Source organism: Oryx dammah, unplaced genomic scaffold, assembly GCF_014754425.2.
Source record: "Oryx dammah isolate SB20612 unplaced genomic scaffold, SCBI_Odam_1.1 HiC_scaffold_5, whole genome shotgun sequence".
Taxonomy (NCBI): Eukaryota; Metazoa; Chordata; class Mammalia; order Artiodactyla; family Bovidae; genus Oryx; species Oryx dammah.
In genome coordinates, this window is record NW_024070189.1 from 30,136,841 (window position 1) to 30,162,395 (window position 25,555).

General features: G+C 42.7%; 1 protein-coding gene and 1 long non-coding RNA gene across 2 annotated transcripts in view; one reads left to right on the plus strand and one right to left on the minus strand.

The window, feature by feature from the left end:
* The window catches only part of TENM2 (teneurin transmembrane protein 2), a 761,851-nt gene that overhangs the window by 39,140 nt on the left and 697,156 nt on the right, over positions 1-25,555 (minus strand). Inside the window, exons 22-23 of the mRNA XM_040239453.1 lie at positions 22,093-22,268; positions 20,421-20,656 (exon numbers count right to left, since the gene is read on the minus strand). Of these exons, the coding sequence (XP_040095387.1) occupies positions 20,421-20,656; positions 22,093-22,268 (412 nt within the window). The remainder of the gene's footprint in view (positions 1-20,420; positions 20,657-22,092; positions 22,269-25,555) is intronic.
* LOC120863333 lies at positions 16,697-20,271 on the plus strand. Its single transcript, XR_005720973.1, has 3 exons — positions 16,697-17,570; positions 19,031-19,133; positions 19,943-20,271. It is a non-coding gene; the product is annotated as an uncharacterized LOC120863333 (long non-coding RNA).

Sequence of the window (25,555 nt, forward strand, 5' to 3'; positions counted from 1 at the left end):
ACTTGTCTTAAAACTGGAAGTACATTTTAACCACCTTCCTCCATTTCTACTTCCCTCATCTCTGCCTCTGGTAACCAAAAATCTGATCTGTTTTTTACAATGAGTTTGGGTTTTTTTTGTTTGTTTTACATATTTTAACTGTAAGTAAAATCACGTGGTATTTCTCTCTCTCTGACTTATTTCACTTCTCACAATGCCCACAAGGTTCATCCATGTTGTTGTTCCTGGCAGGATTTCTTCATTTTTATGGCTGAATAATATTCTGTTGTCTGTCTGTCTCCATCTACCTACCTATGTACAGCTTCTTTATATGTTTACTTTCAGTGGACACTTAGGATATTTCCATATCTTGGCTATTATAAATAATGCTGTTTATGAACATGGGAATACAGATAGCTCTTTGACATAGTGGTTTTTTCCTTCAGACATACTCCTAAAAGTATAACTGCTGGATTGTATAGTAGTTCTATTTTTGCCTTTTGGAGGAACCTCCATACTGTTTTCCATAGTGTCTGTGCCAATTTGCAATCCCAGTAGCGTTAAGAGTTCCCTTTTTTCCACATCTTTGCTACTTTTATTATCTCTTCTCTTTCGAGGATGGCCATTCCAATAAGAGTAAGATGATATCTCATTGTGTTTGTGATTAACGGCAACCCACTCCAGTACTCTTGCCTGGAAAATCCCATGGACAGAGGAGCATGGTAGGCTCCTAGAGTCCATGGCATCGCAAAGAGATGGACACCACTGAGTGACTTCACTCACTCAGTGATCAGTGATGTTGCGCATCTTGTTGAGATGTTGAGCACACCTGTTGGCCATCTATATATTTTCTTCGTAAAAATGTCTATTCGGGTCCTTTGCCCATTTTTAATTGGATTTTTGCCATTGAGTTGTATGAGTTCTTTATATATTTTAGATGTTAACCCTTTATCAGATATATGTATGTGTGTGCTCAGTTGCTCAGGCATGTCCAACTCTTTGCAACCCCATGGACTGCAGTCTGCCAGGTGCCTCTGTACATGACATTTTCCAGGCAAGAATACTGGAACAGGTTGCTATTTCCTGCTCTAGGGGATCTTTCCAACCCAGGGATCAAACCTGAGTCTCCTGTGCCTCCTGCATTGGATTCTTTACCACTGTGCCACCTCGGAAGCCCTATCAGATATATAGTTTACAAATACTTTTTTTTCCCATTTTATAGTTATTCCACTTTTTTTTTTTTTTTGCTGTGCAGAGCTTTATAGCTGATGTGTTCTCACATGTTTATTTTTGATTTTGTTGATTATGCTTTAGGTGTTATACCAAAAAAATCATTATAAAGACCCATGTCAAGGATTTCTTTCCCTATTTTTTTCCTCTAGGAATTTTATAATTTCAAGTGTTACATTTAAGTTATTACTCCATTTCAAGTTAATAGTTGTGAGTGGTCTAAGGGGCCTAGTTTCATTCTTTTACATATGAATATCCAATTTTCACAGTACAATTTATGGAAGAGACTTTCTTTTCTCCATCAAGTATTCTTGGCTCCTTGTTAAATACAGTTGACCACATAAGCCTGAATTTATTTCTGGGCTCTCAATTCTATTTTATTGGTCTGTTTGTCTATTTTTATGCCAGTATCATACATTTTGATGACTATAGCTTAATATTAGAGCTTGAAACCAGGAAGTGTGATATTTTTTGCTTTGTTCTTATTTCTTAGGATTTCTTTGGTCATCAGGGTCTTTTGTGGTTCCATACAAATTTTAGGAGTGTTTTTCTACTTCTGTAAAAAATGCCATTGGAATTTTAATAGGAATTGCATTGAATCTGTAGATGGCTTTTGTTCAGTTCAGTCGCTCAGTTGTGTCCGACTCTTTGTGACCCCATGAATCGCAGCATGCCAGGCTTCCCTGTCCATCACCAACTCCTGGAGTTTACTCAAACTCATGTCCATCGAGTCGGTGATGCCATCCAGCCATCTCATCCTCTGTCGTCCCCTTTGTTAGTATTGACATTTTAGTGATCTTAGTTCTTCCAAATCATGAACATGAGATATGTTTCATTTATTTGTCTCTTCTTTGATCAGTGTTTTATTTTTTAAAGCATAAATATTTCATCTCCTTAGTAAATTTATTCCTAAGCGTTTTATTGTTTTTGATGCTACTGCAAATAGTATCATTTTCTTAATTTCTTTTTCCGATAATTCATTGTGAGTGTATAGCAACACTACTGATCTTTTTAATGTTAAAGTTTTATCCCAAACTTTTCTCACATTTGTTGATTAGAGCTAGTTTCCTGGTATTTAGGATTTTCTATGTATAACATCATGTCATCTGCAAATAGAAACAGTTTTACTTCTTCCTTTTTCAATTCTGGTACTTAAAAAGATGTTTTTTTTCTTGCCTAATTGCTCTGGCTAGACCTTCCCAAATTATGAATAGGAGTGGTGAGAGTGGTCACCCTTGTTTTGATCCTGATCTTAGGGGAAAAGGTCTGAACCTTTTACCATTGTGATGTAGCTGTGGACTTGTTACATATGGCCTTTATTATGTTGAGATATGCTCTATCTATACCTAATATGTTAAGAGTTTTTATCATGGACAGGTGTTGAATTTTGTCTGATGCTTTTCCTGCATATATTGACATGATCATATGAATTTTTTCATTCACTCTATTAATGTGATCTAACACATTGATTATTTTGCAAATTTGGAGTCATCCCTGTATCCCAGGAACAAATCTCAGTTGATCTTGTGAATGATCCCTTTAATGTGCTCCTGAATTTGATTTGCTAGTATTTCATTGGGAATTTTCACATCTATTTTCATCAGGGACATGGTCTATAGTTTTCTGGTAGTGTCCTTTTCCGTTTTGGTATCAGGGTAACCCTGGTCTTGTAAAATAAGCTTGGGGGAGTGTTCTCTCCTCTTAGATTTTCTGAAAGAGTCTGAGAAGGACTGGTATTAATTCTTAAAATGTTTAGGTAAATTCACCAGTGAAGCCATCCGATCCCAAGTTTTTCTTCATTTGGCGATTTTTGATTACCAATTTTCTTCTTACTAGTAACTGGTCTGTTCAGATTTTCTGTTTCTTCCTAATGCAGTCTTGCTACCTTCTATCTTTATAAGAATTTTTCCATTTCTTTTAGGCTATTCAGTTTGTTGGTGTATAGCTGTTCAGAGAAGCCTCTGATGATCCTTTGTATATGTTCTTCTTCATTATAATTTTGTTCATTTGGCTTCCCTCTCTTTTTTCCTTGGCTGGTGTACCTAAGGGTTTGTCAGTTGTATTGATCTGTTCAAAGAACCAACTGTGAGTTTGTTTTATATACTTTATATATTTCCCGTTCTCTTTATCTGCTCTTTATTGTTTCTTCCTACTGGTAACTTTGGGTTCAATTTGTTCTTTTTCTAGTTACATATACACATTATCTATTCATTTTCAAATTCTTTCCCCATGTAGGTTATTACAGAATCTTGAGCAGAGTTCCCTGAGCTATACAGTAGGTCCTTGTTGTAGGACCCTGTTGTAGGACCTACCTATGCTGTACAGTAGGTTATCTATTTTAAATATAATGGTGTGTATATATCAATTCCAGACTCCAAATTTGTCCCCTACATTTCACCTTTGGTAACCATAAGCTTGTTTTCTAAGTCTGTGAACTTATTTGTAAACAAGTTCATTTGTATAATTTTGTTAGATTCCATATATAGGCAATATTATATGATATTTTTCTTTGTCTGACATTTCAGTTAGTATGATAATCTCCAGGCTCATCCACGTTGCAGCAAATGGCATTATTTTGTTCTTTTAGTGACTGAGTAATATTCCATTATATATATGTATCATATCTTCTTTATCCATTCCTCCTCTGTCAATGGACATTTAGGTTGCTTCCATGTCTTGACTTTTGTAAACAGTGCTGCAGTGAACACTAGGGTGGCATATATCCTTTTGAACCATGTTTTTCTCCAGATATATGCCCAGGAGTGGGATTGCTGGGTCATATGGTAGTTCTTTTTTTAGTTTTTAAAAGGAATCTCTACACTTTTCTCCATAGAGATGGTACTAATTTACATTCCCACTAACAGTGTGGGAGGGTTCCCTTTTCTCCACACTCTCTTCAGTATTTATTGTTTGTAGACTTTTTGATGATGATCATTCTCACTGGTGTGAGGTGTCTTAATTTGCATTTCCCTAATAATTAGTCATTTTGAGCATCATTTCATGTGCTTCTTGGCTATGTGTATGTATTCTTTGGAGAAATGTCTATTTAGGTCTTCTGTCCATTTATTTTTTATTTTTATTTTTTTGATTTTGAGCCACATGAACTATTTGTAGATTTTGCATATTAATTCCTTGTCTGTCACATTGTTTGCAAACATTTTCTTCTGTTGTATGGGTTGCCTTTTTGTTTTGCTTATGGTTTCCCTTGCTGTGCAAAAGCTTTTGAGTTTAATTAGGTCCCATTTATTTTTGTTTTTATCTCCATTACTCTAGGAGACAGATTGAAGAAGATATTGCTCTGATGTATGTTAAAGTGTGTTCTTTCTATGTTTTCCTTTAAGAGTTTTATACTGTCCAGTCTTACATTTAGGTCTTTTAATTCATTTTGAATTTCTTTTCTTGTATGGTGTTAAAGAATGTTCTAATTTAATTTTTTTATATGTAGCTGTTCAGTTTTCCCAGCACCATTTATTGAAGAGACTGTCTTTTCTTCATTGCATAGTCATCAATAGAGTAATTGACCACAGGGGCATGGATTTACTTCTGGGTTTTCTATCCTGTTCCACTGAGCTGTATTTTTGTTCTTCTGCTAGCATAATACTCTTTTGATAACTGTAGCTTTGGAGTATAGTCTGAAGTCAGAGAGCCTGACTCCTCCAGCTCTGTGTTTCTTTCTCAAGATTACTTTGGCTATTTGAGGTCTTTTGCACCTCCCTACACATTTTAAGAATTTTGTTCCAGTTCTGTGAAAAATGCCATTGGTAATTTGATAGGGATTGCATTGACCCTGTACATTGCCTTGGGTAGTACAGTCATTTTGACAATATTGATTCTTCCAATCCAAGAACATGGTATATCTTTCCATCTGTTTGTGTCATCTTTGATTTCTTTCATGAGTGTCTTACAGTTTCCAGAATAGAAGTATTATGTAGGTTTATTCCTAGGTTTTTATTCTTTTTGATATGATAAATTATTTAATTTCTCTTTCTGATCTTTGTTAATGTATAGAAATGCAACAGATTACTGTGTATTAATTTTGTGTCCTGCAACTTTACTGAATTCATTAATGAGCTCCAGTAGTTTTCTGGTGGCAACTTTAAGATTTTCTATGTATAGTATCATGTCATCTGCAAACAGTGATAGTTTTACTTGGTGAGCAAATGCCAGCCTCCAGGAGAGCTCACACCAATGAGTGCTTCCCAGAACTACTGCTGCCAGTGTCTTTGTACCTGCAGTGAGCCAAAGCCTCCCCCTTTCTTTACAGAAAGCCCTCCAATACCAGCAGGTAGGTATTCTATGACCAGGCTTCCGTGAGTGAGGTCACTGCTTTTTTCCCTGGGTCCTGGCACACACTCACTCCTGTGGGAGAACGTCTGCAATATAATTATTTTCCAGTTTGTGGGTCATCTACCAGGTGAGTGGGCTTCCTTGATGGCTCGGACAGTAAAGAATCTGCCTGCAATGCAGAAGACTTGGGTTCAATCCCTGGGTTGGGAAGATCTCCTGCAGAAGGGAATGGCAACTCACTCCAGTATTCTTGCCGGGAGAATGCTATGGACAAAGGAGCCTGATGGGTTACAGTCCATAGGGTCACAGAGAGTCAGACACAACTGAGTGAATAACACTTTCACTTTTCACTTTACCAGGTGATTGCATCCTCCTACCATCTTCTTGTGGCTTTTTTGTTTTTGGATACAGGATATCTTTTTTGGTAGGTTGCAGCATTTTTTTGAGGATGGTTGTTCAGCAGCTAGTTGCATTTTTGGTGTTTTCATAGGAAGAGGTGGGCTCATGTCTTTCCACTCTGTCTACTTTGTCTCCACCTCCAGATTGTTTCTTTAGGAGCTTTCTTGCTTCCTAGTAGGTGTTGTTGATGTGAACTTCTTGCTTCCTAGTCTAGGTGTTGTTGATGTGAACTTCCGTCTTAGAACTGCTTTTGCTGCATCCCATAAGGTTTGCTATACTGTATTTCCATTTTCATTTGACTCAAGATTCTTTTAAATTTCCTCTTTAGTTTCTCTTTGATCCACTGGTTGTTCAGGATTGTGTTTTAAAATTTCCATGTATTTGTAAATTTTCTAGTTCTCCTCCTGTTATTGATTTCTAGTTTCATACTACTCTGGTCAGAGATGATACTTGCTATGATTTTAGTCTTTTTGAATTTGTTATGACTTGTTTGGTGCCCCAACATATGGCTTATCTTAGAAAATGTTCCATGTGTGCATGAAGACTGTGTATTCTGCTGCTATGTATTCAGACAGCATGCTTGGTGTGTCTGTAGGTCTGTTAGGTCTATGGTGTTGTTCAAATCTGATGTTTTCTTATTAATTCTGTGTCTGAATGACACATCCATTGTTGAAAGTGGGCTAGTAAGATTCCCCACTATTATTGTATTGCTGCTTATTTCTCCTTTTAGTTCAGTTTTTGTTTTATATATTTAGATGTTCCAGTGTTTGGTGTATAAATATTTATAATTGTATTTTCTTTAATGAATTGACCTCTTTATTAGTATATAATGACCTTCTTTGTTGTTGTTTTAAACTGTTTTTAAAGTCTTTCGTTTGATATTAAGTACAGCTACCCCTTTTTTGGGGGGGATTATTTTTTGGTGTACTATCTTTTTCCACCTCTTCACTCTCAGTCTATACATGCCTTTAAGGCTAAAGTGAGTTTCATATAAGGCAGCATATTGTTGGATTTTTTAAAAATCAGCCATTCTATGTCTTTTAATTAAAGAATTCGATGTTTATGTTTAAAGTGATTATTGATAGGTAAGAATTTATTACTACAGTTTTCTTCATCAATTTCTGGCCTTTGGTAGACGCATTGTTCCTTTTTTTCATAACGTGCTGTCTTTTTTTGGGTGTGTTTTGATGTCTTTTGGCACGAGTGCTCTTTGACTTCTTTATCTTGTTCTTTGTGTAATTACTACAGGTGTTTCTATTGTGGTTACCACTAGGCTTACATAAAATATCTTAAAATTACAATATTCTATTTTAAATTGGTAAAAACTTCAATGTAACGCCAACATTTACACTTTAACTTTTCCCATTTTAGTTTCTGGTGTTATGGTTTACATATTTTTAAGATTACATACCTAATAACGGGTTAGTTATGATTATTTCTATTATGTTATCTTTTTAACTTATAACTAGAGTTGTACATGAATTACATTACACTCTAGAACTGTACAAAAAAGATCTTCATGACCCAGATAATCATGATGATGTGATCACTAATCTAGAGCCAGGCATCTTGGAATGTGAAGTCAAGTGGGCCTTAGAAAGCATCCCTACGAACAAAGCTAGTGGAGGTGATGGAATTCCAGTAGAGCTGTTTCAAATCCTTTATGCCAGCAAATTTAGAAAACTCAGCAGTGGCCACAGGACTGGAAAAGGTCAGTTTTCATTCCAATCCCAAAGAAAGGCAATGCCAAAGAATGCTCAAACTACCACACAATTGCACTCATCTCACATGCTAGTAAAGTAATGCTCAAAATTCTCCAAGCCAGGCTTCAGCAATACGTGAACCGTGAACTCCCTGATGTTCGAGCTGGTTTTAGAAAAGGCAGAGGAACCAGAGATCAAATTGCCAACATCTGCTGGATCATGGAAAAAGCAAGAGAGTTCCAGAAAAACATCTATTTCTGCTTTATTGACTATGCCAAAGCCTTTGACTATGTGGATTACAATAAACTGAGGAAAATTCTGAATGAGATGGGGATACCAGACCACCTAACCTGCCTCTTGAGAAATCTGTATGAAGGTCAGGAAGCAACAGTTAGAACTGGACATGGAACAACAGACTGGTTCCAAATAGGAAAAGGAGTACGTCAAGGCTGTATATTGTCACCCTGCTTATTTAACTTCTATGCAGAGTACATCATGAGAAACGCTGGACTGGAAGAAACACAAGCTGGAATCAAGATTGCCGGGAGAAATATCAATAACCTCAGATATGCAGATGACACCACCCTTATGGCAGAAAGTGAAGAGGAACTAAAAAGCCTCTTGATGAAAGTGAAAGAGGAGAGCAAAAAAGTTGGCTTAAAGCTCAACATTCAGAAAACGAAGATCATGGCATCCGGTCCCATCACTTCATGGGAAATAGATGGGGAAACAGTGGAAACAGTGTCAGACTTTATTTTTTTGGGCTCCAAAATCACTGCAAATGGTGAGTGCACCCATGAAATTAAAAGATGCTTACTCCTTGGAAGAAAAGTTATGACCAACCTAGACAGCATATTCAAAAGCAGAGACATTACTTTGCCGACTAAGGTCCGTCTAGTCAAGGCTATGGTTTTTCCAGTGGTCATGTATGGATGTGAGAGTTGGACTGTGAAGAAGGCTGAGCGCCGAAGAATTGATGCTTTTGAACTGTGGTGTTGGAGAAGACTCCTGAGAGTCCCTTGGACTGCAAGGAGATCCAACCAGTCCATTCTGAAGGAGATCAACCCTGGGATTTCTTTGGAAGGACTGATGCTAAAGCTGAAACTCCAGTACTTTGGCCACCTCATGTGAAGAGTTGACTCATTGGAAAAGACTCTGATGCTGGGAGGGATTGGGGGCAGGAGGAGACGGGGACGACCGAGGATGAGATGGCTAGATGGCATCACAGACTTGATGGACATGAGTCTGAGTGAACTCCGGGAGATGGTGATGGACAGGGAGGCCTGGCGTGCTGCGATTCATGGGGTCGCAAAGAGTCGGACACGACTGAGCGACTGAACTGAACTGAACTGAACTTACCATATTACATAATCTAACTTTGATTGTACCTTTATTAAAAGGAAGTTTTACTTTCTTCATTTTTACGGTGCTAGTGAGTGTCCTTTTATGTCTACTCAAAGAACTCCCTTTATCACTTCTGTACGGCAGGTCTAATGTTGACGAACACCTTGCTTTTGTTTGTCCTTCTTTCATTTCTGAAGGACGGTTTTGCTGGGTATAGAGTTTTTGGTTTAAAGGTTTTTCCTTTCAAAATTTTAAATATATCATCCCACTTCTCCTAGCCTGGAGTTTCTGGTGAGAAACCTGTTGATAGTCTCATGGGGGCTCTTTTGTAAGGGATATCTTTTTTTTTTGTCCTACTGCTCTCAACTTTATCTTCGACTTTTGACATTTTTTTCTTCTTTTAAAAGAAAAAAAAAATTCTTCTTCTTAAAATTTAAAATTTCTTTTTCTCTTACAAATTTGTGTGGAGGGCTGACTTTCAATAGATTACAGCAAGGGAGCTGCTCTGCTACCTATGAAACCCCGACCCAGAAGTAGGTTGTCTGCGAATGATTTAGCACCAGGTTCCTCACGAACATGCAGTGTGTGACGGGTGAGGGGGCGGCCACTTCTCCCTCCGCGCCCCATGTCCCAGGATGAAGGGCTCTCCACACTGACCCTAGTTCTGACGCCATGGTGGGAATGGTAGGGGACCGACTTTTGAAGATTTTAATTGTGTCTCAGTGTAGCCCTATTTGGGTTCAAGCTATTTGGGGTCCTTTGAGCCTAATTGATCGGCATGTCCATTTCCCTTTTTTTTTTGATTTATAAAAATTTCAGCTATTATTGCTTTCAGTATACTTTCTGTTCTTTTCTCTTTGTCTTCAGGAATTTCTGTAATGCAAATATTCTTTTTGCAGGAGCTGGGCTGGGGTGGATAAGTGCAAAGCCTTTCATCACTGTTTTTGTTTTGTTTTTCTTCCTCTGGATAATTTCAACTGCCTTATCATCCAGGTTGCTGATTTTTCTTCTGTGTTGATTCTGCTTTTGAAGTGCTTTATTGACTTCTTCAGTTTAGTTATTGTATTTTTTTAGCTCTAGAATTTTTTTCATGGTTTCTATTTTTGCTCAACTTGTGTTCAATAGTTGTTTTCCTCATTTGTGTGTTCTTGCAGTTTACTAGCAGAGAAGGCAATGGCACCCCACTCTAGTACTCTTGCCTGGCAAATCCATGGACGTAGGAGCCTGGAAGGCTGCAGTCCATGGGGTTGCTAAGAGTCGGACACGACTGAGCGACTTTTCTTTCACTTTTCACTTTCATGCATTGGAGAAGGAAATGGCAACCCACTCCAGTGTTCTTGCCTGGAGAATCCCAGGGATGGCGGAGCCTGGTGGGCTGCCGCCTATGGGTCGCACAAAGTTGGACACAAGTGAAGCGACTTAGCAGCAGCAGCAGTTCACTAGAGTTCTTTAAGAGGACTACTCTGAATTCTTTGGCTGACAGCTCACAGATCTTCATTTAAGTAGGGTCAGTTATTGAAGCTCTTAGTTTCCTTTGGTGGTGTCATATTTCTCTGGTTTTTCATTCCTCATGGTGGTATCGTGCACCGAAGTAAGTGGTCTCTCTTCTAGACTTTATAGGTTTGCTTTGGTTGAGAAAATTCTTCACCAGTTAGCTCAGTGTTGGTTTCTGGATGTATCTACTGATAAAGTCTTTGAGCAGGTAGGGCTTGATATTAGGATCTGTTTTTGAGTAAGGTATCTGCCTGAGGCCAGGGGTAAGAGGGTGTGCTGCTGACTGCGAACAGTTGGATAGGACTCTTGTCTCAGTTTCCTGCCTAAGGGAGGGTATAGTGTAGGCTCTGCAGTTGCCTAGGTTCTCCAGTCAGGCTTTTTAGACCACTGGGCCAAGTTACTATACTCAGCAGTAGACAGTGTACTTGTCCTAGTCAGGCAGCAGAATGGAATCCAAGGGCTGCGTGGCTTTTTGTCGTGGGACTTCAATTTGGGAAGCGTATATACTGAATTCCCTGTCCAGATGGGGCTACTGGTTTTGCTCTGCAGATGGGAAAAGCCACGGAGTGTTTCTGTTCAAGTGCCACTGTAAGCAGGGCTCTGGTTAGTTTCTTTGGTTAGGTGGGCTTCAGCCTGTAGTCAGCAATGAGTGGGGCTACACATTAGTTTCCCTGCTTGGGCACAGTGGGAGAACTAGCTCCAAGGTTTTTTAACACTATTCATTTGTGGTCTTGATCCAAACCAACTCTTGCCCCAAGCTCCCTGATCAGACAGGGCCACTGGCTCTGCTCTACAGGCTATCAGCTCAGCCTTCCCATCTCTCTGCTCGAGACAGCTGTGTGGTCCATTCTCTCTGTGTTCCTGGCAGTGACCCTGGCCAGTCTGGGTGGGAGCCACCCTCAGCAGCTGGCAGCCCTATGATCTGCTCCCCTGCCTGGATGCTCTGTGTGTGTGGGGTCCACTTCAGGCACCTCCCACCTTTTCTGAAGAGGTTTTTCTAGTTTGCAGGAGCTGAGAGCTCCACTTAGCAGCAATGGGACTGTGGATGAACTCTCCCTGTCTGGGCATAGCAGGGGAAGCCTCCATGCCTGACACAGACTGGGCTCTGGGGGCCGTCAGCTCTGCCTGCCTGCCTCCTAGCTTGAGCACTGTTGGGCTTCCATGCCTTGGAGAGGGGAGGTGGACAGATCGGGCTCCACCCCTCATTTGAGGACCTGACTTGCACCCAGGTGAGTTCCCTGGTCAGACTTGGTTCTGCAGCTGAGCAAAGCTGCAGAATGGGATTACTACCTGGGTGCTGCAGGCAGGGGCTTGTTCTGCTGCGCTCTTGAGTGTGGGTTGTTGCAGGCCCCTCCCCGTTTCCCCCATCACGTCTGATTCCCAGGGGTTGAGCCCTGGAGATTCCCTTGCAGGCCTGGTGTGACAATACAGGTGTAGTGGCTCTCACAAAGCAAGTCACATTGCTGGGGTGGGGGCAGGGGGCCCTGAATGTCACCCATGAGCTTGCTTTTTCCACTAGTGGAGCTGTGCCGGCCAGGGGGAGGGGCAATGTGGTCCGTGGGCAGCGGCGCCCCTTACCCTTCTGATGTATCTGTCTTTCCCTCTGTGGTGCGTGTGTTGGGGGTTGCCTCAGCCTCACCCTGTGTTGTAGAATGCTCCCAGTGGTGCCTTGTTAGTTGCTGTGCTTGTAAGGGCAGAGCAGTCAGGAAATGACCTGCATTCCCACCTTGGTGATACTGCTGAGTTTAACTTTGGAAATGTGTAATTTCTATAAAAACGTCCAATCCTTCTAATAATTAAGTGTGATGAATTCACTGGAAGCAGAGGCAAGGAGTCTGGGCCAGCCACATCATCTAATCAAACATCTTGAATTGTGAGGGTCCCTTTGCTAAAGACGAGGTGCCTGGGCTGTGGGGGTCGAAACTGTGGAGAGTCTGACAGGCATGCTCAGCTTGTTGTGGGCACCTGCCCCGCCTCATCTTCAGAGCGTGCAGGAGTTTTCACTTAGCCACACCGCTTTCTTATTCCGAATTAAATTACCCATCTAACAATATTTAAATTAACCTTGAGGCTTCCTGGAGAACATAAAAGTTATTTTGAATTATTTTCACTGCCAGGATCAGCACAATTCCCTTCCCAGCCAGCTCGGTAGGTATTCAGTGATTGAGAAACCAATTTTTAAATTAATACAATTTTGTGTTTCCAAGGAAGCCATTATTTTTAATTATCGGGCATTTTCCTCAGCCTGGCTTCCCCAGTTAATAAAACTCAGCTACTTAGCATGGTTTTTATTTTTGCAGAGGGCAGACTTTGGGAAGTAGTTTCCCCATGTGGAATCTCCCTCCAGAATGTTTTGATCTCACCAAGCACACGCCTGTCACAAGGAGGCTCGTAAAAAACCCCGAGAAAAGGAAACGCTGTCGTCAAAATGGCCCTGCTAGGCCCATAACGGATGACTCTAAGTTAGCTTGAGGGGCAGCATGGGGAGCTGGTGAATTGAGAAACTGCAGAGAAGAAATAAGCACTGAGCTAGGTCCCCTCCCGGAAGTGGCACTGAAGCACAGGAGGAGAAACCTCAGTTAGACTTAGAGCAGAGCCCTTGCCTCTTCTGCTTTAAGTCTGGGAAACCCTGAAAAGATTCGTGAGGGAGGAGGGGGAGAGTCTCCTTGTCTGGCAGCGCTGAAAAGCAGAACTCCCTGCTTGGAGAGTTGACCCTGCTTGGAGAGTTGAGCTGTTCACCCACCCAGAGGAGAAGCCTGGCCTGGATGACATCTTCATTTCCTTTCTGGGTCAGTCCTTTAGGATTTAAAAAGCAGCTCTCCCCAGCTCCCATAAAACATGACTCTGTGCTATGTTGGGATCAGGGCTGGAGGAGACAGAACAACTTGCTATCAATTTAATATTAGCTTAAATAATGCATAATTAGAAGGTTAAGCCTCTGCAAACACGTTAAATAATGTATTCCCCAAGCAAACATGATTTGGTGATGATGTGCTATTTTGGATGGTGGTGAGGTGGAAAGGTGGAACAGACCCGGATCTCAGTTGCATTGTTGATATGGATCGTTTTTGTCATTACAAAGTAGAACCTTCCCTAGTCATGCCTTGATTTCCTTATCTGTGGTGGCCTGTGAACTTCTGGTGGGTAGAGGCTTCAGCTTAAGTTTCTCAGGGTCTCTGTTAGTTTGGAAAGTGCTTGGTGCTCAACAAGCATTTGTGAGCAAGGGGACTGAATTAGACTGAGTTTAAGCATATTAGATCTAAGGCTCTAACATGAAAAACCGAGACAAGAAAATGTGAGCAGGACACTTGTGACCTCCAAATATCTGAAAGGCTGTCTTCATTCTAAACAGTGATAGTCATTCTACGAGGAACCCTTGAGTCCTGGAATGAACAAAGATTGGAGGGAGTGGATTTTCAGGATGTCAATTTAAAATCACATCCATTCATTGAGTATTTACTGAGCACCTATTGTGTATGCTTGTTGATGTGATCAATACTTAAAATAGAGCAGAACAGTTAGGGCCCCTGCCTTTGTGAACTTACAGGTCAGAGGAGGATAAAGACACACAAACCAACAGTGGAAAACTTGTGTGTGGTTATGAGAGTAAACAGAGGAAGGCACTATGGAATGGAGAGGGGACACAGAATCAGAACTGAGCTGACAAAGACAGCTGCCCAGAGAAAGTGCTGCCTCGGGGGTGGGGGTGGGGTCCCAAAGTATGAGAGTTCAACAGGTGAGGGCAGGAGGTGGGTTAGGCAGAATATTCCAGATGGGGTGGTCAGGAAGTGAAAGCTTGGGTGGTTAGCAGGGGCCTTGCCCAGGTGTCAGAACTTCACTTCTGATGCTTTGGGTATCCTGGTGGAGGCAGGTGGTCCCTGGGGAGGCATGTGGCAGAGAGGAGAGGTGTCTGATGTGGAGGCTCAGCCTAGATGACCTGAATGGGGCTTGTACTTGTCATCCTTCAACCTGAACTTCTGGATGTCAAGCATGTTGTACGTCTCTTTAGCCTCTAAGAAGAAAGGAAGACGGTGCAGCCTCTGGATGAATGCTCCTTTGCATTCAACAGTGGGTCCGTCTGGTGAGGACTTCTATATTTCTATAGTCACGTCCAGCTCTTTTGTGACCCCCATAGACTGTAGTCCACCAGGCTCCTCTGTCCATGGGATTTCCCAGTTAAGACTACTGAAGCGGGTTGCCATTTCCTCCTCCAAGGGACCTTTCCGACTCAGGGATCAAACCCGCATCTCCTGCTTGGCAGGTGGATTCCTTAGCACCGAGTCACCTGGAAAGCCCTTCCAAGATCCTTACCAGAACAGTAAGGTCCCAATCCCTTGACCTCAGCACCCCCAGCTAATTTGCTCTAACCCTTCTGCATCATCTTCTGCTCAGATAACAAGCAACAGTCTTTTCTGCCTCAGGGCCTTTGGATGTGCTGGTAGCTTAGCCCAGAAGGCTTTCTTCCCATTCCATTACTGGAAAATTCCTACTCTTCATTCATTTTCTTACCCCAAAGGCCCTTTTCTTTGTGTGGCCTTAACCTCAATCAGATGTGCCTTGTTCCAACCTTGTTTCAACCATGTTTCCTCACAGCATCCATTACCATTTCTTTACATTATTTGTAGTTAATTTGATTACTATCTGTTTTCCCCTTGCTACAGTATAAGCTCCAGGAGGATATTTTTACTTTTCTATCACAGCAATCAAAATAGCAAGTAATCCAAAAGTAATGCTTGTTTGGGGGATATATTATTGAATATATTTGCAGAGGCTTAAGGAAATGGCAACCCACTCCAGTGTTCTTGCCTCGAGAATCCCAGGGATGGGGGAGCCTGGTGGGCTGCCGTCGATGGGGTTGCACAGAGTTGGACACGACTGAAGCGACTTAGCACCCTTTTAATTATATATTATTTAAGCTAATGTTAAATTTGTAGCAAGTTCTGTCTGTACAAGCTCTGCTCAGAATTGAGTGTCTTGTCTGTTCACTAATATATCCTCAGTGCCTAATACAGTGCCAGGAACACAATAGGTGCTTGCGGGGGTGGGGGACACATTGGTTGGTGCAAAGTGAATGCACTGGGGCAGAAAGGGCTGATAAAATTCAGGCTTTTGTGATGACAGTGTAGGTTAGCAGACCTACCAGAGTGGGATCCACGCGGAACTGAGTTCACGTGTGTGTGCTCACAGGCACACATGCACATCTGCCTCCCACCTTGTTCCCGTGTCACTGACATTTGCCACAAAAGTAAAAGTAACACAAGCCAACGTGTAATTGCCATGTCATACTAATTATACAGAAACCAAAACAAAATTACTAACTCCCACTCCTTCTGGGAATACTAATAACACTAATACCAATATCATGATGGAAGATTATCTTGGCAGCAATTTTCCTTTTGTTCTGCTACCTACACATGTAGCTGTTTCGTGCTTTTGCAATCTCTGTGTAAATCATAATCAGGAGGAGATATCCTAGAGGGTGGTTATATGCCTTCCTTATCAGAGAGAATCATGCAGTAAGCCTGTCTTAGCAAAGAGCAGAAGTTTTAAATCTTAACAGGAGGAGGTGGTTTCAGTGCTGTCTTCCAAAAGTATAGAAAGAAGTCTTGCTGGAGGGGAGGAGCATTAGAGCATGAACAAGTCCTCAGGACCAGAAGTTTGTTTTATGATTAGGCTTTGGAAGGATGGACGATGAAGACTAGATCAGGGGTGTGTTAAGTTTGAGTGCGATGTAACCATCTCTTCCTCCTTTGGGAGCAGCGCCCCCTTTCCTTGAGGTTTCCCCATCTAGACGTTTTTACTGAGCCATCCATCACATGGTACATGTGACCCAGCCACGCACAGACCCCCCCCACCCACTCCCGGAGCAGTGGGACTGGCCCAGGGCTGTGACTGCCATTCCATCTGTGGCAGGCCCTTCAGAGGGCTTCGAAGGGATTTTGGTTTTTGATTCTGTAAGAGATCCCTTTCTCTTCCCTCTGGGTCACTAAGCTGAGCTAATAGCAGCCTGGGGTCATCTTTAGCCAAGCCTGCCTGACCTCCTCAGTGTGAAAAGGTCACCAGTTGAAGGTAGGGGTAAATAAGCCTAAGTATCAGGGGAAACACTGATAAGAGATGGAAGGGGTCCAGGAGAAAGATGTCAACCTGATGATATTATTTGAGCTGGTGAAGTCACTGGTGGGGAGGAGCAAGGCCACGCACAACACATGCCCTTTTTAACAGCTCACTTGAGTATACGTCCTGTTTCTTGCAGGGGAAAGATTCCTGACAGAGGCATTTATGGACCATGCACATTCCACGGAGGAGCCTTTTAAAGGGGGTATGGTCATCTCTTCACCACCCACTGCCTGAACGCCCATTACATGGTACCTGTCATCAGGGATACGGCCGTGAGATGGTCCTCATGCCCACAGTGCTTACAGGTACCCTGATGTAATAGCTTCATGAGAAGGTGAGAGGAAACAGGGAAGAGTGGTGGGTGGTGAGGGCTGGCGGCAGGAGGAGAGAGATTCCTGGAGCAATCCTTGGGAGGCGGAAGGAAAAGTCTTCTCCACTTTGAGTCTAGGCAGCGACAACTGCTCGAGATTTTGCCCAAGTGAAAGAGCCATAAAGCTTTTGGTGGAAGGGAATGGCCATGGTCCATCCAGCCACCATTTTACACTTCAACCTTCAGGTAAGGGCTGCTGGTGCATCCCTCCCCTGAGAGATGCCCTTGGCTAGAATGCTGGAAGAAGGGGGTACCTAGGTGGGTTAGACTTTCACTGGGGACCATTCTGGGGGTTCTGGTGAACTCCAGGGATGCTCAGAGCCTTTGGCCCTCACTGCTCAACTGGCTAGACTCTGAGGAGTGGGCCAGCCCCTGGGAAAGGTCAGGCTGTTTGCGTCAATGCAAACAGATCCATGGGGGTGGGGAGCAATGATGGAATGGTGCTGGTTCAGTGGTAGCACCTGAAAGCTCATTCAGTTTCTTCCCCCTCCACGAGGCAGGGCTGGGGCTGCCGGAATCGCACATCTCTGTCTCGGGGTTCAGGTCCCAGCCTCTGTCCCGCAACAGAGCCTGGCAGGCTAGTCCTTGAAGTCTGGAGGACTCCTTGGCTTCCCAGTCTACCTGATCGTGGAAAAGGCCCCTTAAAGGTGAGCCTGATATAGCCACCCTGCTAGCTGCCAAATCCCATTAATTGTGTGCGCTAAGTAGCGCTCAGGTCTCCCTCTGTCTTCTCTGCTAGGGATTTTGTTTCTTGTTTGAACTACCCCCTCCTCCTATCCTGTCCCCATCTGATTTATCTTCCTCTGTACCCAAGGAAGCCTGAGAGGTCTCTCTAACACGACAAATCCCAACACGTCACTCTGCCAACCAAACCCTGGAGCAGCACCCCCACCCTAGCAAAATACGCCCTTCATTCCCTTCCCATCCTAACCCTGACCAACTCACTCTGTCTCACAGTGTAACACAGACCTTTCTCTCCAGCCACACTGAGTTTTCTGAAATGCCATTCCTTTTTTTGAGGTGGTGGAGGGCGGGGGGGGTGGTGGGGAGCGGGTGGAAACCTCTTTGCCTTTTCACAAGCGACACTTTGATCACCCCTTGCTGATAATCTTTGCCTGGCTAATTCCTCCTGCTCTGTAGAACTGATTCCAATTCTTCTGTGAAGCATCTCTCAGCCCTGAGCTGGAGGGCAGGGACCCTGCTACGTGGTCACCAAATCTCCTTTCATTTTCTTCTTAGGCTTGCAGAAAGACACCATTTCCTAGGCTTCCTTGCGGTTAAGTTGAAGTCACACCACTGTGTTCTCACCAGGGGGAATGGCAGTGATGCCTGCCACATCTAGCCATGTTCATTAAGCCCCCAATTTCAGGGCTTATCTGTGCCCATTTGTTAACCGACCACAGCTCATCCGCCCCCGACTGATACAGTGACATTCCCCCTTCTTGACATCCTGGCCTCGTTGACAGCTCACAACATCATGTGACTCACGTGTGCTACTCCACCTTCCTCCTCTACCTTCTCCCAACGGCTCCCCAGCAATTTCCAGGAGCTGCTTTTATTTCATTCACTAAACAATTTATGAATTGAATTAAAATAAATGAGATGCAAATAAATTCCAGGCTTTCTCCCTCATTTTCAAATTACATTTTCAGTCCACTCAACCTGTTATAATCTCATAGTGATTTTCATTTAAGAGAGCTAAATGGATATGTGATTATTGTTACAGGAACTAACACCAGACAATTAAATGTTGAGGTGTTGATAGATAAAGCTGTGTTTCGATTTGCATAAACATGATGCCAGCAAATCTAACCCTGGCAGAAATTCAGTTATAAGACTTGCGTGCCTAACTTCTGCTAATTACCACGAGTACCATTATTACGACTTTTAATATTCAGAGTTGGGATTATGGCCATTTTATTTGAGGGCTGCATTTATCTTTATTTCAAAAACTCCGTCAAAATGCATCACTGACTTATCAGAGAAAAGGCACGATTACTACTCCTAATCAACTTCTACTGTGCAGTGTATCAAAAATCAATTATACAGCCCCGAAATCCAGTCATTAAGGATTTAGTTACTAATCTCATTTCATTTTTGTCTTTAGGAAGATACTGCAGCTTGCAACTCTACAGATACCAGCAGAGGAAGAAAAACATGGGCGACTGCTGATAACCTAATGTGGAGAATTAAACTCCAACTAAACAAAGGTAGAATCTTAACATGGAGTGGCCTGGTTCTCCAGGGAGTCACCTGGGCTGGCTGGATTTCAAGCCAATAACACAGTAGAAGTTATGACCCAGGTTCTTTTGTGGGTGAGCCTTCTGAGCTCAGGAATTCCAAAGCATTTGTTAGACCCTGCAGCATCGCATTGTTTACCATCTTCCTGGTGAGTATCTCAATCCACAGTGATTTTTTATCTGTTAGTTGGCTTACTATCCACTGCCTCACCTGCTGACTGTAGGCGGGCAGGGATCTTGTGCTGTGTAGCTCCAGTGTGCACCACAGTGCCTGGCTCCTCGTTAGGCGTTCAATAAATAAGTGCTGAATTTGACAAAGACTGAGATCCCAAAGATGTTCCCAGTGAGCATGAAGGTAAGAACCCATCTCTCTTAACGCCATGTAAATGACCAGAGCAGGACCCAGGCTATCTGGATGACTGTTGATGGAATCAGGAGTTGTGAAGCCTATTGGCTAAGAATCCTAGCACGTGAGACAGAAAGGGAGAACTGGGGCTGAGTTCCGGCCTTGGCATTTTCAAACCACTGTACCCTCGAATTGGTTACTTAGCTTCCCAGAGCCCATGTTTTCTCATCTGAAAAATGGAAATAATACCTACCCCCATTGGAAAGTAAGATAATGTAAGCAAAGCATTTAATGTCGTGTTTGCATCATAAAAGTCCTCCATGAATGTTATATATTGGTTTTAAAAGCTGTAACTTGTGGTGAGTTACCTAGTCTGTGGAAGAAAGAGTTGGTTAAAACTTCTTGCTGCAGCTTGCTTGTTACTTCCTCTTAGGAAGCCTTCCCTGATGCCTGCAGGGTGGATGAGAGCTCCTCCCCTGTGGTCCCACCAAGCCCTGCATGTTCCTCCAGCTTCTCGCTCAACCCACTGGATTATCCTGAGTTCATCTGTTCTACCAGACTGTCAACTCCTTGAGGCTAGAGAGTGTGTTATAAAACTTATTCAGCAAAGCACACAGTAGGGCATAGGCACCAGCTTATTTGTTAAGTTGGCCAAACAGTGAAAGTTGACAGAGAAAATGGCAGTGTGAAAAGAACACCAAAGGGAATCTCTACTTTCAGCTGAAGATAAATCCCCACCTTTTCCATCCTAGAAAATGCAGAACATTTTCCCTGAGTCCCCAAGGGATGTGACTCACGTGTCTCTTCCAGGGAAGAAAGGAGCCATGGAGGCTTGGGAGACGGCCTCAGCTCCTGAGGAAAGGGGGTGTACCCTGCCACTTTGTGAGGACAAGTTGGATGGGATGACTTACCCGGAGCTTCCTGCCAAAGATGGTAACTTTGCCTTTAATCTGTTCCTTTCTTAGGCGCCACTCAATGGAGTTGAGGCCATTCTCCATGGGCAGGGAGATATTGCAGCGCCCGATGGTGGGGGTGATGGTGCCTGCGAGCACGTGGGGCTCGCTGTGGAAGCTCACGCCCATCCCGTTGGCGTACATCACCCGCAGGGTCCCGTTGTTGCAGAGCTGGTAGCTGTTCCGCACTTGATCTGGAGAAATGGAAGTGGGGGCAGGGAGAAGGAAATAAATTATCCATGCTGCTAGTCATGAGAGAACAGAACCCCTATTTTTGTAGGTTTCCATGGTACTTTGCAGCTGTCAGTCTAAGGCTGCCTTCAATTAGCACACGTGCAATGTTAAGGTGAGTAGCAGAGATGCTGCTGATCCGTGGAAAGAAAAACATTATTAATATGTGGCATTCTAGAAATAATTATGCTGTGATATTTTTCTTCTACTCACTGAAGACTATTAATAGTACATTTAAAGACGTATCTTGCCTACACAATTTGTGTCAATCAAATGCCTGATCTTTAACATATATATTTTAGCTGAAATGGAAAAAAAATAAATGAAAACGGACTTAATTTTGTTTCCTTTCCCCTACCATCTAACCTGAGGCTGATGGTTTACCATGGGTCAGAGCCACTGCAAATCAAGTCTAGGATTCTTCAAGAAGCAGCAGCCTTCCTGCCCCTCATCTCGTTGCTGCTGACTCTACCAGGATGCCACCTCCACACCAGACAAATCTGAGGAGCCTCAAATAGCAAGAGAGAGACTGAGCCAGTGGGTGCTGATAACGTGTGTTTATCTGCCCAAATGGAATCTACACTTGTCCATCAGACTTCTGACCTTTTCCCTTATCGAAAAGTTCCAGGTAGGAAATGTGAGTCTGAGACTCTTCTCATGGATAAGTTACTTCCTGATTATTTGGACAGAGGAGTCCAGCTGGGCTGGCCTCCAAGATGCTAACTTTTGGGGGTAGCAAGCAAGTGGGGACCTGTCACTCTGGCGACTGCAGCCATCATGCAGAAAGACAAAAATCTACATCATTAATCATCTGGCAGAGTGGAAATGGAGTCATGGAAACAGGCTCTGTCGTGGGATAATAGTCCAGAAATATCATCATTTATCTGCCACAAGGACACTGTTATCCTCTGACAACAGGCTAGCTACCGACAGTCTATCTTAATTAAAAGAAAAATTAATCTGCACAATTCCTTTTCTTGCCAGGGCCTGTGCTTGTCCTGGAGTGTGTGTCATGTTGAACAGCAAGAGTAACTACAAGCTGGTCAGAGGCCTTTTCGGTCTGGGCAAGAGACTGCTAAAGGGCTCCGTGACTTGAGGACAACAGACTCTTCACACAAATGTTTGGTAGAGAGAACGGGACTAAAACCACCTTTGAGGAGGTAGCTCTGTTTGTTGGGTGAGTAGGGAGTGCTGGTGACAGAGAAGTGAGAATGGAAAGGGACATTCTCCTGCATCTGATGAAGTCCTTTTCTATAAGGTGGATGTCTTATAGAGTTAGTTTGCTATGGGCTAAAACTGCAAGCTGAGGGTGCAGGCTTGGTAACTCACACCTGCCTCTGGCCTTGGCTGCGTCTGAGGGTGAGGGTGTGGGTAGGATGGTGATGAGTGAGGGACTAACCTTGCACCACTGTGTAGGAGGCCTCCACCGAAGACAGGTTGGTAATGACGGTGACGTCGTCATCACGGTTGGAGTTCTCAATGTCAATAGTGATGGACTTCTCCATTTCCCGGTGTAGGCTGGTCACCACCCCCGTGGGGCGTGTCACGTTGGTGAGGCGGCCCTCATGGTCATAGCTGGAGAAGAGATACACTGATGAGAAGCAGTTCCTGGGGCTGAAGACTTCCTTAAAACTCAGAACCCCACAAGGGATAGACTCATGGGGCTAGAAAAGGGGAGGGGGGAAGGTAGGGTGGCCGAGTGGTGCAGCACGCCCACCTCCCCTGGGAAATGGTGATGCTTTCTCCTACCCACCCATTTACCTAACAACATACTCAGTGAAAGCCTTTTACCTCAGGCAAGGGGTACTTAAGTACGCTTTCCCAAGTTAGTGAGAACAGCTACTTTATGCTCTTTAACTTGGCCTCCACAAAGTAAAGGACTAACAAATGACCAAGAAAATCTGAACAGACCAATAGGGAGTAAGGAGATGGGCTCGTGAATCAAAACCCTCCCACCAAACAGACGTCCAGGATCACTCGTCTGGCTTCCTGGTGAGTTCTACTGAATATGCAAAGAAGAATTAATACCAGTCCTTTCAAACTCTTCGAAAAAATAAACAGGGGGGAACACTCCAAAGTCATTTTATAAGGCCGGCATTACCCTGATACCAAAGCCATACATGGACACTGGAGCAAAGAAAATTACAATTCAGTGTCTCTAAACATAAATGCAAGCATCCTCAACAAAATATTAGCAGATCAAATTCAACAGTACAGTAAGAGGCCCATACACCATGATCAAGTGGGAGTTATTCTAGGGAATGCAAAAATGGTTCACATCAGCAAATCATTCGATGTGAAATACCACATTATCATCTCAATAGATGCAGAAAAACTGACAAAATTTACAAGAAAACCCTCAACAAAGTGGATATAGAGGGAACATATCTCAACATGAAAAGCCCACAGCTAACATCAGACACGGTGGTAAAAAGCTGACCATTTTTACTCTAAGATTAGGAACAAGACAAAGAATGCCACTTTATTCAACATACTATTGGAAGCCTTATCCAGAGCAATTAGCCAAGGAAAAAAGGTATTTGTAAATAACATATTCTATATATATATATATATATATATATATATAAATCCTAAAAACTTCACCCCCAAAAACTGTCAGAAATAATAAGTTCAGTGAAGTTGAAGGATACAAATATATAAAATCTATTGTGCTTTTATAAACTAATAACAAACTACCAGAAAGAAAATTTTAAAAACCATTTATATCAAAGAAGAAAAAAATACCTAGGAATACATTTAACCAAGGAGGTAAAAAACCTGTACGTTGAAAGTTATGACACTGATGTGAGAAATCAAAGAATCACAAATAAATCGTCCATGCTGTCCAAAGCAAGTTACTGTCTCAAAGCAATCTCTGTCAAAATTCTAACGGTATTCTTCATAGCAATAGAACAAATACCCTAAAATGTGTGCAGAACCACAATCCCCAAATAGCCAAAGTAATCTTGAGAAATTACTGCTGCTGCTGCTAAGTCGCTTCAGTTGTGTCGGACTCTGTGCGACCCCATAGATGGCAGCCCACCAGGCTCCAGGCAAGAACACTGGAGTGGGTTGCCATTTCCTTCTGCAAATCAAAACCCACACATACGTGGTCAGTTTATGGCAGGGGAGCTAGAATATACAGTGGGGGAAGAACAGTCTCTTCAGTGAGTGGTGTTGGGAAAGCTGGACAGTCACATGAGAAGGAATGAAACACTGTCTTATACCGCTCATGAAATTGACTCAAATGGAATGAAAACCTGAATACAAGATCTGAAACCACAAATCCCAGAAGTAAATATAGGCGGTAAACCCCATGACATTGGTGGTGTGGGGTTTTTTGGCAGTTGACACAAAAGCAAGGGTAATAAAAGCACAAACCAACAAGTGGGATTATTTCAACCTAGAGACCTTTTGCACAGCAAAGCAAACCATCCACAAAATAAGGCAATGTACTGAGAGAATATTTGCAATCTGAAAAGAGAAAATATCCAAATATATAAAGAATTTATACAACCCAATAGCCAAAAACATGAACAATTTGACTAAAAAATGAGAGAACATACAGATGGGCCCTCAGGTACATGAGAAGATGCTCAGCATCGTTAATCATTAGGGAACTGCAAATCAAAACCATACTGAAATATTGCCTCACAATAGTTAGAATGGCTCTTATAAAAAGCAACACAAACCATGTTGGTGGTGATCTGGAGGAAAGGGAACCTCCCACACGGTTGTTGAGAATGTAAATTGGTGCAATGACTATAGAACGCAGTATGGGGATTTTCCACAGAAGTAGAATTATCATATCCAACAGTTCCACTTCTGGGTGGAATCTGAGGATAACAAACATGCTAATTTGAAAATATTTATGCATTCACATATTCACTGCAGCATTATTTACCACAGTCAAGATATGGATTAAGGGGTCCATCTCCAAGATGAATAAAAAAAAAGCTATGCTATAAACAGAACATTATTCAGCCATAAAAAGAATGAAATCATGCCATTTGTGACAACACGTGTGGACATTGAGGGCATGATGCTAAGTGAAATAAGTCACACAGACAAATCCCCTGTGGTTTCAGCTATATGTAGATCTCAAAAACAAAAACAAATTCCACAAAAAGCCAAGCCTATAGACACCGAGAACTGATTGGTGGTCGCTAGAAGGGAGGGGTAAATGAAGGGGGTCAAAAGGTACATAATTTCCAGTCTCCCAAGGCAATAGAAGTGAAAAATAAACAAATGGGACCTAATCACACAAGTTTTTGCACGGCAAAGGGTACCATAAACAAAACAATGACCTACAGACTGGGAGAAATGTTTGCAAACAATGTGACCAACAAGGGCTTAATTAGCAAAATATACAAACAGCTCACACAACTCAGTAACAAAAAAGCAAACAACTCAATCAAAAAAATGGGCAGAGGACCTAAAAAGACATCTCTTCAAAGAAGACATGCAGATGGCCAAGAGGCACATAAACAGATGCTCAACATTGCTGATTACTAGAGACAGGCAAATCAAAAACTACAGTGGTAGTCTGGGTCAGAAGAGTCACCATCAAAAAGTCAACAAATAACAAACACTGGGGAGGATGCGGAGAAAAGGGAAAGCTCTTGCGCTGTTGTGGGAATATAAATTGGTGCAGCCACTATGGAAAACAGTATGGAAGTTCCTCAAAAAACCAAAAGGAGAGTTGCCATATGATCTAGCAATCCCACTCCCGGGGATATACCTGGACAACACTATACATGCACCCCAGTGCTCACAGCAGCACTGTTTGCAACAACCAAGACAGGGAGACAACCTCAACATCCATCGACGAGGAGTGATAAGGATGTGGTACACATACACAG